The sequence below is a fragment of the Anticarsia gemmatalis genome, chromosome 10, assembly GCF_050436995.1.
Source record: "Anticarsia gemmatalis isolate Benzon Research Colony breed Stoneville strain chromosome 10, ilAntGemm2 primary, whole genome shotgun sequence".
NCBI classification, from domain to species: Eukaryota; Metazoa; Arthropoda; class Insecta; order Lepidoptera; family Erebidae; genus Anticarsia; species Anticarsia gemmatalis.
In genome coordinates, this window is record NC_134754.1 from 1,913,480 (window position 1) to 1,929,579 (window position 16,100).

Genomic DNA, 16,100 nt, shown 5'->3' on the forward strand with positions numbered 1-16,100 from the left:
TGGGCCTCGCTTTTTCTTAAGAAAATCTTTCGAATAATTATTATGTCACAAAAACTGTAAAGTAACACATTTGATAGTAACAATGTATGGTTATAAGACTGAAATAATAAAAAAAAATAGTTTTACGTATTTCATTCATACCACCGGACCCGTAGTTTATAAAATTGCAAGGACGCTACCTATCTTTTAGGTTAGCTAGGAAACTTGAAAAATAACTATACTTATCCCGGAAACTTTATAAATCGTACATAGAGTATGACCTGAGGAGCAATCACGTATCTCAGTTGACAACTATTTGAAAGCTTTTGCTGTTGTTTTTCTTAGATTATTTTGATTACACGTTACGTCAAAGCAGCGATGTACAGAATAGTGACCATCAATTTGTCGTACACTAGTTGTCAACTGAGATACGAGATAGATTTGATACAACGAAGGCATAAAGACAACTGTAGTCGAGCCTTTGACCACCATTAACAGCCAAATAATCCCTAAACAAAAAACTCATTCCTGAAATTCTCTTTCCCAGAAACGGGAGTCAATTTAATTCAGAAACAAAAATAAGAAGAGAATGAACAAATTCATCAGCACTTTTCAAAGATATTTGACAGTGCCATTAAAACAGGAGTTTTGGAACTAATCAAAGTTCCCCAATTAAATCCAAGTTGCTTTGTTTACGAACTTTTACAACTCAACATGGTTTTGATGACAACTAATTGCTTTCTTGCGAAGTCAAAGGACTTTACAAACTTGTGTAAAAATAGATGAGAGTTCCTAATATACTTATTTTGCGATGTTTAGAATTATAGATGTAAAGATCGTTTATTTCTTTTCATTTGTTGTGTTATCAAGAAAACAATTCAGTCTTCATCAACTTTACGTCAATGAGCACTATTCGCGACAAGCAGAAATCACGGCAAATTTCGCATTATAAAAACTTATACTTGTAGTATGACTTAGAAAACGAGTCGGTCGATACCAACATGTAAAATAGTCGAACTTTTTTTAAGCGCACGCCACATACAATTCTAGGAATCCTAACAAAAAAAGCACCAGATATAACGCTGGATGCACAGAATAATTGGAATTCGCAACGCCGAACGTCTCTATCTAACGAATTTCTAATTTATTGTGCGCGATAGTACACACCCCGGCAGTAAATCGTGCGCTCGCGCATCTAATCAGCGCTGGTGGCGGCATCTAGCGGCACCTTTGCGAAACAAGATGCAGAAGCCCGCCGCTCGCTAAGATTAAAAGCTATGCAATATTTCTATTTGCTTTCTATTCTCTATCTTTGTTAGCGCTAGGTGATAATATAGTGCGTTTTAATTGTCCAGTTAAGTGGCTGAGTCATGGCCGGTAAAGAACGCGGGAGATTGGACGTATCTAAGTGTGTAGAGGTTTATCTGGTTTGTGGGAAGGTATGTTTGTGTTATATCTGATGAGTAGTGCAGTAACGTAACTGGCTGATAGGCTAAATGTTAAACTAAGTTATATAAACTATGCAGCGGTATCAAATACATCGTGCTTCCGTCTCTACTTTCATAATGTTACAAAAATCGCATCGGAGCTTCATATTTTCGAATGATAACGGAATAATAATAGATAGAGCACCGTTAAATATGCACTAGTTATACTACTACATCAAATGTTGATGTGTTTTCAGCCACTTCCTATTCAGTAGGCCAATACTTATAGTTAAGTATTGTGACGGTACTGCCTTAAACAAAAAGTTGAATTCCTATAACGAGTATCTACTATAATTGCATATTCCTAGATTTATAAAAAAAAAATCTGCAGAAGAAAGTAATGCCATCTACCGGCCAAACACTCAAACTTTCATCAATTAAAAAAAACTACAATAGCCATCAGTCAAATTCAAAAGTCACTTGTAATACAGTGAAACTGACAAGAAACGTACCCATCTTCATATTTACATACATACATACATACTTGTAAACATGTCATTACAATACATAAACGTATTAAAACTCTTACTTTTGTCATCTTGCAATACAGAAACACAAATATAAACTTTATTTTTTATACAATTAGGTTGTTTTTTAAAGTGGGACGTAAACCGGCGCCTACGCACGTGTAAAAGACAATCTTATGTATGGTTTGAAGATAAAGTTGACTATTTCCTTGTGACGTCAAAGGCTACATTTTTGATAAGTAATTTATTGTAATATTTGCTTAAAGATACGTCTATAGTTCCTCCTGGATTAAAGAACCGATAATGTCTTTAACCGTTTATCCTCTCAAAATTTGTCAGCACTTACAAATCTAGTAAATATAAAATAAAAAGCAACGTGTTGAAAATAATTAGAACTGGAAATAACATCTGATTAATACTTTATAGACTGTAAATACGCTGTCAATTGATTAAATAGTTTTTGCACGTAATGTTTTATTTACCAATATTAACCTTTGACCACACATTAATTCGTTCAACCAACACACTCAATAAATTATAGAAAATATGAAAATAATTACAAGATTTAATAAATCAAATGTGGTCAAATAACTAGTGATGTGCACCATACAGTTATGATTTAGCATGTCGATATCGATTACTTTGTCGCGGCGCGCGGCATGTCGATAAATCGATGGATGTCGACGCCGCGCCCCGCATGCGTACTAACGAACTGCGCACGAGTCTTTCATTAAACCGTTTCGATTACATTTCGCTTTGTATGCGATATTAATGACTTTTATGTACAAGTTACGATAATTGTTTGTATGAATAAAAATATTGCCTTACCTGTGCTGAGCTGGGCATGCATCTTACCTGAAAAAATAATTATAGATCAGTATAACCTCAATAACGAAGTTATCAATCTGTTTTATGGCCAATAAATGTATATTTTGGATTAAATTACAACGTATTAAAAAGCTATTGACATTTCTGAGTTATTGGTTCAGATTCATTGATTTGCTGAATGACAGAGTCATCAATGTACAAATTTTAAAGAAAAACACATTAAAGGGCCTCTGAAGTACTACAATTATACCACTTCACAGGCCATGATATTTACACCAAAAGCAATCAAGAATTCTTCGAAAAACCACCATTATGAAGCTCGCGTGCAAAGTGCGCCAAAATTGTGTTCGATTAAGTAAATTTGGCGAGTGTTGTCAGTCCGGGGCGACCGCGGTCCGTTTGATGTGAGCGCAAAGTAAACGTCACGCTCGGCAACACAGTAATTGCCGATAGTGATGGGAATCTGTCGATAAAATCCCGTGATTATTTATGGGTGTATTGTACTCTGTGATGTATTGAAACAGAGGGTGACATATCTTCAATTGATAAAGTTAATATTGAAGGACATTCTAGCAAGTAAGTCTAACAAGTGAGGTAGAAAGCGGATAGATCTAAGATACTCACACACGCATAGCATTGTTTGCAATAATATTATTAACAAAGAGGCTGAACAATTGACGGTGGCGAATAAAACAATATTTAATTCCTTCACATTTTTTTATTTATTTTTCTACGATCGCAGTACAAAAAGCTTTGAATGGTATATAAGACAGGTAACGGACTGCCCACGTGGCGCAGTGGTTGAGGTCGCCACGCCGCTGCCATCGCATCGGGTTCGATTCCCACACGAAACAATTATTTGCGCGATCCACAAATAATTGTTTCAGGTGTAGTCGTACTTTGCATCTGTTGTTTGTATGTTAGTAAAAGTCCCCGTGACACAAGAGCAATAAATTCTTAGTGCGAAAGTTGTCTTTCAAAAGAAAAAATACAGCATAACGTATCTTTTTTACGGCCCACAAGATGTTTAATTATCGATATAATGACATCACTACTGCGGTCGATAATTATGAATGGAACATTTTGTTTCCGAGTGGTACACTGCCCGCGGCTCGACTCATAATTCTTGTTTTTTTTTTATCGGACTATACTTTCTTTTTAGGAACGTCTTCTTGTAAGTAAGATATGGGTTATCCAAGCACGATGGTGGTCTCAGATTTGGGTTCCATACGAATTGGTAGAATACTTTCGTACATACATAAAATGGCACTTTTGTCATATGGGAGTTGACAGACAGACTTAAAAAAAATATTAATAAAAATGAACTGTACATTTTTCTTTTACAGTAAAAATACCTAGATTTATTTACAAATTAATGGGCTTTTTAGTATATATTATTAGCATGGTTAACTTACTTTCTTATGGTATATACCTTCTAATATAAAATTTTGTAACAGATATTCTTTCCTCAAAGTCGAACTAGTTTAGAAAATCGCACTGTTAAATAATTGGTACCCGGTAATTGGCAAAATACTACACAATCTACTATTTTAAGGAAAACATACTAACACAGAATGTCACAAAATAATCTTAATAACTTAAGTAATAATATGGTAATGATGTAGAATTATTTCGGAGAAGGAAAAATATGTACTTACATTGATAGATTACGCAGAAACGTCATTCTATTAATGAGCCGAGATATAAACCGGAAAATAGGCTTTATCAATTAACTACGTCATTTCAAAAGGAAACAAATTACTTAACTACCAAATTTATTGATGTATTAATAATCATTATCACGCGATGCTGGATGAAGCTAAATTTGTGGATGGATGGATAAGGCACAGCGACCAAGGTGCTACATACAGTATCGGGATTAGCTACACTTATTACTTATGTATCACTTTAATTTTGAATTAAGCATGTGAGACACAAATCAATGTTGAGGGAGCTGAACAATTTTCATACAAGTTTCTGGATAATAATATTATTCAAAAACGAGTTTATCGAGTAAAAGTCACATTACTGGAATTGTTACTTTTAACACAATCGACAAATTTTGTATATCAATCAAATTAGCGGCCCAAACATTTTCTGTAAGAACTATTTTGTTCAGGTATGCTCAAGCTCTCGAAAAGCATAACAATGCCGAATGTAGAGATCGCGCTACTTATATTTAGATACTAGCTGACCCGCGGAACATAAGAGAGAATGGGTCAAAATTTTCCCCGTTTTTGAAACATTTTTTACTGGTACTTTGCTCCTATTGGTCGTAGCGGGATGATATATAAACTATAGCCTTCCTCGATAAATGGGCTATCTAACACTGAAAGATTTTTTCAAATCGAACCAGTAGGTCCTGAGACTAGCGCGTTTAAACAACCAAACTCTTCAGCTTTATAATATTAGTATAGATAAGGAGATTTTATATTTCAAGAACCCTAAAACGTTCTGTATATCATATAGAGTCATAGAGCTATCATCACCGTTGGTGCTAAGCACTGTTATTACTAAAATTATCACCTGCTCATCTTATGTGTAATGATATTTTTTGTTCGCCACTCACTCACTGTAATATGGATGTTTGTTTAAATCTATTACTGATGGAATACAGATGAGAATTGGTGTAAGTGATAAGAGGTAGCGATTTAAAAACGCTACTTGCGAGAAACTTCGCGATAGTAGTAAAGGAAAAATCAACAGTCAACAGCTTGGTGGCAATGTCTCATAGATATTGAGGAGTAAACTAATGATGTTGATGTTTATATGATGGGAGATTTTCGTGGAATTTTCAGCACTTTCCTACGTTTAACGAAATGAGCATTTGACGCCTTATTACGCTGTAGTAAGTGTGTTGATTGATTCGTTTTATTTTTAATTATTTCAATTAATTAGTATAGAATATATATATTTCAGACACACATTTATAGCCTGTCACACAGATTTATAATTATATTTTATATATTATAAGCAGTAACTTATTTACTCCACAAATAAATAACTTGTGCTGTAACTAAATATCATCAAACACTCATAACTTGCACCAAACACGTCACAATTTCGTTGAATGACAAATAAGAAACGATGATTACACCGTGTCCGATCATCCGATCATTAATGAGTAATTGATTCGAACTATCCATCGATCCGAACTATTAGTGACGCTACATATCTACCGCTATTATCGATTTCGTTTTATTTGTCCGATTAATCGGTACGATCGATCAAAAGATGATGTGTGTGAATGAAACAATGCTACAGCTGCTGTTTTGTTGATAAAACCTTTATTCAGTGTTCACTACTACTGGTGTTATTTGAATCGATTTGCTTTACGTGAAGTACTTCACAATGTTTTTTTCTTATTGATAGTAAGTCATTTTGTCATTAAATTAAACATGGAAGTACACTAACACTACTCAATCTGGAATCTTTATATGATTATATAGTGATACGAAATCAAAAAAAATAGAGAAAAAACGGAGAGCGGAATGATTTCTATTCATACATTTTACATCATACAAAATAGTTTATAAATAACCAAATGATATGAAAATATAACAGTATTCCATAGACCTAGCAATGGAACAGGTACTTTAAAAAAACACGAACACTTGCAAACCGAAATCCCTAATTTTAAACTCCCCAAAATCACTCTAATCGCAAATTTTATTCAAACTACCCGCAAAAACCAATTGCTATTAAAAATACAAGTTCTATTAGGCGTAAAATCAAGATGGTCGTCAATACATTAGTGGATGGGCTAGATGGCAGCGCGGTGTATATTTTTTACCGATGTATGTACATGTTGGAACACGTTGGCGTGTTTAAGCTCGTAAATCGTGTCATTTTCACGTCACGCACCGCGCTTTTTGACGAGGTAATGAGTGTGTATGTCAGCTGGTATGGCTTTGAAAAACGCGATAGCGAAAAATGTCCTTGTTTAATTTTCCAATTAGATACATGGAGCTAATGAGCGTATGCTAATCGCTTAGGAGATTTTTGAGTATCTTTGTATTGATTTTTAATTAATACACCCGAAATTTCATCAGAAAATATTGACTGTTTTCCTCGTATATTATTTATCTTTGATTTCCTTCTGCTTCAAAGTATATCATATGCATATGTATCAGTGTATCAAGATGATATTATAGTCTTAAACTTTACGCCACCATTTTTGGCTAAAAAATAATCCCAGTTAGTTGTCAACTAACTAACCAATCATTTTGAGCAGCTTAATATATAATTAGACTAGTAACCACAAAAGACTGCAATAAAATCACTCTATCCGGCACCGTTATGGCCCCACATGCACACCCAAGAATTTGTATAAAACTGCAAATCGTTTATTACTTACTCGATCTATAGGGAACAAAAAGGGCAAGCCCAGTGAGTGCAAATATGATTGAAGTTGATAACACCTTCTCGGAGACGTCATAAATTATACTATAATCTGTCTAGGTGACACGTCAGACGGATGTGGAGCGTCTAATCAGGGCGCTGGGTTTAATTCGACCTATTTCACAAAATATACGAGAAAAACTGACTTGTTTTCTTTGAGAAGTAAAGAAGTGTTGATACTGATGTTGTAAATGCAAGTAGTCTTTGAGATTATTATAAGTATCCATACGTCTGTCTGTAAGATTGTCTGTATTGTAGGCTCTTATGGCTAAACTGGTGAACTAATTGGATGAAATTTGACCGGGTAATAGCGTAATAGGTTAATTGAAGATGATATAAAACGTACATAGTGTATCTATAGTAGTTACTTTTGGTTGTATATAAAGAACACTATGCGTTTATTTTTTCTTTTCAATAATTAACTCACCTTGATTAAGTAATACGGTGAAAATAAAATGGAAAAATAAATGTACAGGTATATCTTGGAAATTAAGTATTCTTATCTTAAGAAATTAAAAGTATTTATCCCACAAATTAACAATTTAAACTGAAAATAGCGTAACGCAGTAGCGTGAAATCGATAACGCACGCATAATCGATTAATTTCAATCGATACAATCGGATCGAGTTGGCGGGATACTCGGGTAATCTGATTCAATTAATCTGGACATTGCGTCGGGCTAGCGAGGGCTTAATCGTTGTAATTATTAACTGTTTTATAAGCTAGATAGCTACACACTGTTGTGGCATTGATATGTAGTATGTACTTTTTAGTGCATACTATACAAATTCTTTAAGCAATTCTCGTAAATAGAAATTGTTTCGGGAGACATTCTTAAGTCTAAAAACAAACAATGCACAAGACTTTGCAACACCTGTCTTCGCAAATTTAATAATTGACACTTATAAATGTCAGACAGAATGCTCACGTGGCGCGGTCGGTAGTGTATCCGAATGCTGACCACGACGCCCTGGATTCGATTCTCAGGTCCGGAAGTTGCTATTGGTATTTTACTAATTAATATCAAACGTTTTTCTATAGTAGTCCGTAGTTTAGTAACGAACCTGGAGGTTAGTAACGTGCCCTGTATATGACAATAGACTCGCCCCCTATTATATAGGGCTAACATTGTAATTGGTCAAACGCGGGTGTACTTTATACACCTCTGCCTACATCTTCGGGTATAAAGGCCGTGATATTATGTAAGTATCTTTATGTATGCTTATTTATTTACTTATTGCTATACGTAAATATCATTTTGTATTTTAACTTAAGTTTTGAGATGCAAGCCAGTAGCAACCAATATAGTAGCATAAGTACTGAATAATATGACCTCTCTACATGTAATTCCAGTATAATATTAGCAAGTAATGAAAACACATTGAAAAACTACCGTCTCATGTATAATACCATATTTTATAGTAAAAAATATCGAATGAATTACGCATAGCGTTGCACGGAGCCCCCGCTGTGGGAGATTGTGTTATGACTGTATTCTGTTAGCCAGGAGCTAGATCGTTTCGATATTAGTATTGGGTCTACTTGAGGATTGAGGTTTGGTACTAAGCGATTAATAGTACTGACTGTTGTTGTATGAAGTAATTTCATATCTTTGTCGTTTGTCACTGTAGCCCATAATTCTATTGAACATTGATTTTGTATGTGAAAACACAAGTAGATAGAGAGAGACTCGAAGATAAATGATGTGTGTTTTTGAGATGTCTAAAATAATAAGATCTTATCGAGAATATTTTGATCTTTTTGAATGAAAAGCTAAATAACTACAAAGTATTTGACTTTAAAAAATCATCGTAATTTAACGAGTCGAGAAGAATCTTAAAAGGCAATATCGGATCTCCATGTTATCGTTGAGTGTTCGTTCAGAATCAGGCGTCACTCCCCTGGTGGTCTCCTAACAGAATTCTGCTAGCGTGTGCCGTTCCAATAACATGAGCCACGTCACAAATGACTTCCTAAACAAGAAACAACAAGAAGATTCCAGATTCACTAGATAAAGTAAAAAAAAAAAACACTAGACAAAGGCTATTTTGAGAGATTTTCTACTGTTTAACTGGAAGGTTAAAGGTCCGGCCGATTACTAAAATTGCTATTAGGAAAAACGAGAGGTAAGAAGGAAATCCATACTCACGTTTAAATTCGCGAAAGTCTGTGTAGGTGTCACGTTTTCACGGCTATATTTTTGAAAATCAACCGCTTCAAGGGGAATAAGGGGATGAAACTAATCTTCTACCTAATAAACTAATCTACTATCAGCGATGCAGTGCGAACCAATTTATAATAACCACTCTTTGCAATTTAGTCATCTACTATTAAGTTGATGACTAAATTGAGAGACTGGTGATAGCCAGAGTAATTTATGTAAGCATTTGCTTCCCACACAAGTAGTCCAGTATTCAAATCTAGGCAACATATAATACTTTTCTAAATAATATGTTTTATATGCTCTAAAGTTATTTATACATTATACACATACAATCAAACATACATATATTCGGAGGTCACCCACCACATAGTCTAGTCGATATTGATAAATCGAGCACTAAACGCCGCCTACGTAAGACCTAGATCACTATCATTTGACTAGAATGATAAATAAAATTACCCTCGGTCTCTACGTTCAACAAATGCATACAAAATGCTTTTTGTTTATCGAAGGACTGTTTTTGTATCGATATTTTATTATCTATGTTTATTAGTTTTGATATTAAAACGAGCTTAAATAGACTTCCAATAAAGTAATAAATAAATTATTTTTACTAATCGACTAGAAATAATTAGTCGATAATTATTATTCTAGTATGTCTTACTGTCTTATCTGTCTTAAAAAAAGACAACTCCCGCACTAAGAATTGCTCTTGTGTCGCGGGGACTTTTACAAACATACAAACAACGGACACAAAGGACAACCAGACCCGAAACAATTATTTGTGGATCGCACAAATAATTGTCCCGTGTGGGAATCGAACCCACGACCTCCCGTTGCAGTGGTATCGGCGTGGCGACCTAAACCACTGCGCCACGGAGGCAGTCATATGTGACTTATATTATAGTATGTGTAAAACGATTTTAATGTTTCTTGTTTATATTGCATCAATTTTTCTATGCTTAGTTAAATATAATAGTGTGGCATATATATACATATACGAGCACCAACTTCTCGTCCGCGGTTTCGCCTACGTAGAATTTCACCTTCTGGGTGGAATTTCCAAAAAACTTCTTTTAGTGCTTCTCTACTCAAGCAATCTTCATACCAAATTTCAAATTTCTACGCTCAGTAGTATCGGCTGTGCGGTGTCCATCAGTCAGTCACTCAGTTACGGAAGAGTTTTATATAATGTATAATAGATTATACATTCTAGATAATAGATTCTATTATACATAAAACATGCAACGCGAGAGTTTAAAAGTCAGAGTTTTATATATATATTGATAGAGCGTATATAGTATACTGTTATAAAGAGTCTAAGCGCAATAGGAATTTTGTCTTAACTCCACACTTAAACCGGTCACCTAATCGTTTCTTTTGCGAAACTCATTCGATACTTTCGTACGATTCTATCCTCCTACGATTATTCATTAGTAAATCGATATGCTTATACCAAATACGCATAGTTTTAGTTTTAAGTCAGAACAAAGCCACAGGTGTTCACAATAGAGCCGCTCTTATAGTCCTACAACTTAGTAGAGAGCTTGGGCATGCTCGATTTACCTAAACAGTAGGTAGCCGTTCTCGTTAAGTCCAAAAAAGTATTTATATAAAAAGCCACTTTCAACTACATAAGCCTGCAGGTTTATATACCCAGAGTATAATTCATAGTTCAGGGTATCAAACAGGCCATTTACAGCTGCATGAACTTGCGCTAACTGATGTTCAAAATTTTGAAACCCATTAATGTTCCACAGCTGGGCAAGGGTCTCCTTCCGTAGGGGTTAGGCCTTGAGTCCACTGCGCTGGCCATGTGTGGGTAGTGGACTTTGCATAGGTACCTTCAAGTACTGTTCTAAGGTACCTTAAAGCTCGCAAGGTTACACCACGATGGTTTCGTTCACCGTTGGAATAAGTGATTTGGTGTATGGCTTCGGGTATAAACCCATGACCATTGGCGTGGGATGCGCAACTATACCACTTGAGTATCACAGTTCTTAAGTTGTTGGGCAATATTCTGAAAGCCCAATTACATGAGTAAGCTTGTATTGTGACACGCGGTGCGCATGCGCAGAATGACGTCATCTAAACGATCTGGATAGACCTGCAGATTGCAGTTGTTATGATATCGTATCTAATTACTGCGATTGTGTGATGATTTTTGATACCTATGGCTATTGATGTTGGTGACATTATTTTGAGAAGCATAGGTATTGGGATTTATAATTTACTAGCTGACCCGCGCAACTTCGCTTGCGTCACATAAGAGAATCATAATTTTCCCCGTTTTTGTAACATGTTTCACTGGTACTCTGCTCCTATTAGTCGTAGCGTGATGATATATAGCCTATAGCCTTCCTCGATAAATGAATCTATCTATCTAACACTGAAATAATTTTTCAAATCGGACCAGTAGTTCCCGAGATTAGCGCGTTCAAACAAACAAACAAACAAACTAGCAAACTTTTCAGCTTTATAATATTAGTATAGATTTGTGATGATAAATTTTTTCTTAAAATTGGGGTGTTGCAAAACTGAGTACAGACACATTTTCTAGTTTGTGGTTGGTTGTGTAAAGTAAAAGACATTGAAGCTTTGTAAACGCAAAGTTAGTTTTAAATTACTCATTCAGTACCGCGATTCTGTACAACTATCGACTACCGACAACCGAACTGTCATCGAGAAATTTTGTATGAAAATCTGATCAGCGCCTCTGACGGGTGTCAGAGATTTTGGCAGTACATTCTAAATGTCAAAATTCGATAGCTAGCCGGTTGTCGGTAGTCGATAGTGGTAGAGAATCGAGGTACAGATTTATTTCTCTATCATCAAGCTGTATAAGATAATCATGGGAGCTTTTTTCAGAAATCTTATAATTAAATAAAAATATTAGTTGAAGACGATCACACATCTGAAATAATGTATTTTCTCTTTTCAGATTGCCATCGATAAAACATTCGGAAACCAACTCGAGATCAATACAATTTCACCTGTAAGCCTATAAGACAATCCGAACTTTCACAACGGAAAATCAACAATAAGACCACAAACGCCGCTGCCTCGAGGCAGATTCAAATTTAAATAACCAATTACTCTTAAGCGCATCCCCTGATTTATCGGTCAATTTTCTTGAACACCAATTGTGTGGCGAAATTAAAAGTAGCCGGCGACTTTTGAGCGCCATCGTTGCGTTAAAACAGAGGTTCCCAACCAGTTTTCCACGGACCACCAGTGCTCCCCCGAACTCAAAATATGGCCCGCGAATGATTTTACTTTTTTTATTTTCAGGATGATTATTACACTTTATTTTTAAGATACTTACATAGTGGTCCCTGATAACAAGAATAATATAACAGTGGTCCCGGACTAAGAAAAGGTTGGGAACCACTGCGTTAAAACGACGCTATGAATATATTTTGTGTTAAATGTCAACACCCTGTACTGTTGGGAGATAATCATTGATTTATTGTACACCGTTGACATGTAAAATCAGCTGATTGCGGTGTGAGTTTGTGATGTTTCTGATTATGAAATTACTTATTTTGACATTATCTTAGCTAAATTATTGTTGCCTTTTTCGTTTTACATCACAAAGATATTACTGCCGACGTGCAAAAATCCTTAAATTGTGCTTTGACGATAAGATAAACAGTAAGACCAGTTTGAAGGAAATCTTTTCTCAACAATCGTACAGTATAGTTAAGCCAGTAACTTATGTAGCTTGTGCCGAAATGTCAAGCAAACCAAGGGAAAGATACGTGATTGTACTAAATCGCGCGTAATAATCAATTATCGCAATACATTGACATTAAACCAGTGCGAAGGGTTAATTGATTGTGATTTGACATCAAAACACAATTATTTTAACCCTTCGTAAATAATAATTTGTAAGCAATTTTTTATTCTATCGTATCGTAAGTAGTTAACCTAGTGCCAAAGTTTTTTGAGCCTCCAACTGTTATCTTAATTGATACCGGGACCGATTTTTAACGTGCCCTCTGAAGCACGGAGACGTTTAAATAGCGCTACATAGTCACCTATCTATGAAAAATGACCGCGTCAAAGGTTGCTTGAATTTACCGACCGGTGAGTTCAACTAACTATGATAATTTCAAACACAAAACCAAGTTACCATTTTCATAATATTAATAAGGTAACAAAGTATTATAAAGTAGTATATATATTAAACAATAAGGGGTGGGAACGTTATGATGGAGTGGTATGTGAGTGTGGATGAATGGGTCGCCACGGGGCGCGGGACTAGACCACACATCCAGGACACCCGCGCTCTGCTAATCGATGTAGCCCTGCCTTTATCACGATTCTATACCGGCTTCACGTTTAGAAAGAGAAATTGTTAACAGATTAAATTGATAAGTGTTTTATTATGTTTTGTGCACACGGTTATATAAATATTTGTTGTGTTAAAATAACTTCAGTAATTTGGTCTACAGTAAAATGTAACAAACTTGTAACAAACGTAACTACATTATAACGGCAGCAATTTTTAATGTTTTGCACAAATTATCGGTGAATATTTACATAAAAATTACCTATCATTAAGGCTAAGTCCATAGCAGTTCATATGATCTGTTTTCGGTAGGTATAGTTATCCATGAACGGGTTAAAGAAATAGAAGCAATTTTTAAATAGCAGACAATTCCTCCCTCTAGTTTATTTGTTTTGAGATAGCGGCTAGGCTACATCGAAAACGGTCGTAAACGAATCCTAGTTAACCTAGTGAAAAACACCTTAAAATATAAGGTGAATTCGAAGGTATTTACGACTACTATAGTATCGTAGCTGTAGTACCTTAACCACTGTGCTCCATCTTAAACAAAGATTGAAATTTTACCCCAAGAGTCGTCTTTGTATACCGAATACCTAGTAACCAAAAGATAACTCGGCGTAATACTTTATCAGGCAAATAACTGATATTACAAGTTGCCTCATAGATTTACTTTACATATAGATGATTTAAATTTAAAATTAAATAGGTACCAGGTACTTGTACTCATAAACAAAGACCGGATCCTTTAATATAAGATTATAGATTACAGGAGACGGTTATTAATATTTAATATAATTCTGTATCGGTAACAGGGAAGAGGACACCAAGGCATAAGCGTTAGCAATTTCAGCATAATATACCTTTATATTTGATATTTAGCATTTTATGTTAGGCTGTCAGTTGTCCAAATAATTTGGCATCTAGTCAGGACTGGACTAAACAGTTAACTTAAATTTTGGCTTACCGTTTCGGAAACACGATACTTTAAAATCTCAAAAAAGAACTGCTTTTCTTTTGCTCTCGCTATTTACAGGTTACTTATGCATACAGCAAATCATTTTAAATCTATAACCTTTACAAACGAACCTTTACAAATCGTACATTAATAAAATATTTTTCATATTTGCAGAAGCAACGACGACATGACCAGACTACAAGGCGCTACCTACCCAGCAAAGTTCAAACACCTCACCGCTTCAATCTTAACCCTTACTCCACTCACCCGATGCGTTATCAGACGCCATCGTATTGCGTAAATTTGTCGGTTAATTACGCGATTTCGACTTACGTAACACTAAAATGCTACCGTTTTAATTGAACTTAAAAAAAGACTTTAATTGGCGGCGCGAATTTAATTTTCCCGCGAAGCAAGCGTAAATCAGACAGTACTTACTTTCGTTTATCGTAAATCGACGATTTTATGATGTTTTTAAAAATCAATAAGTTTATATAGAAAATGTTTGGCTTGTTTATTTGGATGTGTATAAGCTATCAGCTGTTGAGCGCTACGTTATTGTTCGTCAAACCTATTCTAGTTAGGTAGCCTATTGAAACTAAAAATTGGTAGAAATAATGTCCCAGGAAGCTCTTACTTAGGTAACCCAAAAGTTATGAAATAATCAAATGCAATGAGACATTGTTAAATTTCATTTCCAACTTGAGATGTAGAAAAGCATCTAAAATTTTAAGGAACTTTATTTGAAATTATTTCATCCTTCATGAGAAAAAAGACTCAACATTTTCTGACACGTGATATCAAGATACAACTCTACAACTACAGGAAATAAAGCGTTACTTAAACAAGCAAACCAAGTTGCAACAACAAGCGAAATATGATATCTTTTAAAGTGCCGATAATATAGTAATTATTCGTGTAACAGCCGCACCAAGTCCACGTACAGTTAGTTTTTATCAACTTACAATATAAGCACTCATATGAATTTCGGTACCTTTAAATTTGCAATTTAGAGTAGACTATAAAATAAATTTACGGCGTTGGGAAATATGTTAAAATTTTATTTGACATTAAAAAACTTTATTTTATTGCACGTAAAAATATTTAATTGACTAATGTAATTAACGAGTACATAGTTAACGACACTGTTTTACACATTTAATTTTAGTTTTGTTTATACCGGAATATTGTAGATACTGCAAGCTTCTTTAATAAATACTGTAGCAATATTTATAAAAAATATGACTCCCAAAATCATTTGAAAGAAATAGTGTCAATTTCTATAATACAATCAAGAACATATGACCCTCGTTCAGATAATTTCCCAAAAACATAAAATCGACGTTACGTTACGTTACTGTAATTAAATTAAATATTTTTATACACACAAATCAAACAACGATTTTGTAATGCGTAGTTTTACTCAAGTGTTAAGCTTTACTTAAGTTTAATTACACCATGTTTTGTTTCAGGAATTTTATCGCGATTCGGGAACGTTATAAAAGTTTTAAGTGCACAATTTTA

At 34.7% G+C, this 16,100-nt stretch overlaps 1 protein-coding gene across 3 annotated transcripts in view; it reads right to left on the minus strand.

The window, feature by feature from the left end:
- bs (serum response factor blistered) overlaps nucleotides 1–16,100 on the minus strand; it is a 244,418-nt gene that overhangs the window by 84,151 nt on the left and 144,167 nt on the right. Inside the window, exon 4 of one of the 3 annotated variants that reach the window (XM_076119336.1) lies at nucleotides 2,762–2,788. The exons of the other annotated variants lie outside the window; for them this stretch is intronic. Within the exon in view, the coding sequence (XP_075975451.1) occupies nucleotides 2,762–2,788 (27 nt within the window). The remainder of the gene's footprint in view (nucleotides 1–2,761; nucleotides 2,789–16,100) is intronic. 3 annotated transcript variants of the gene reach the window in all.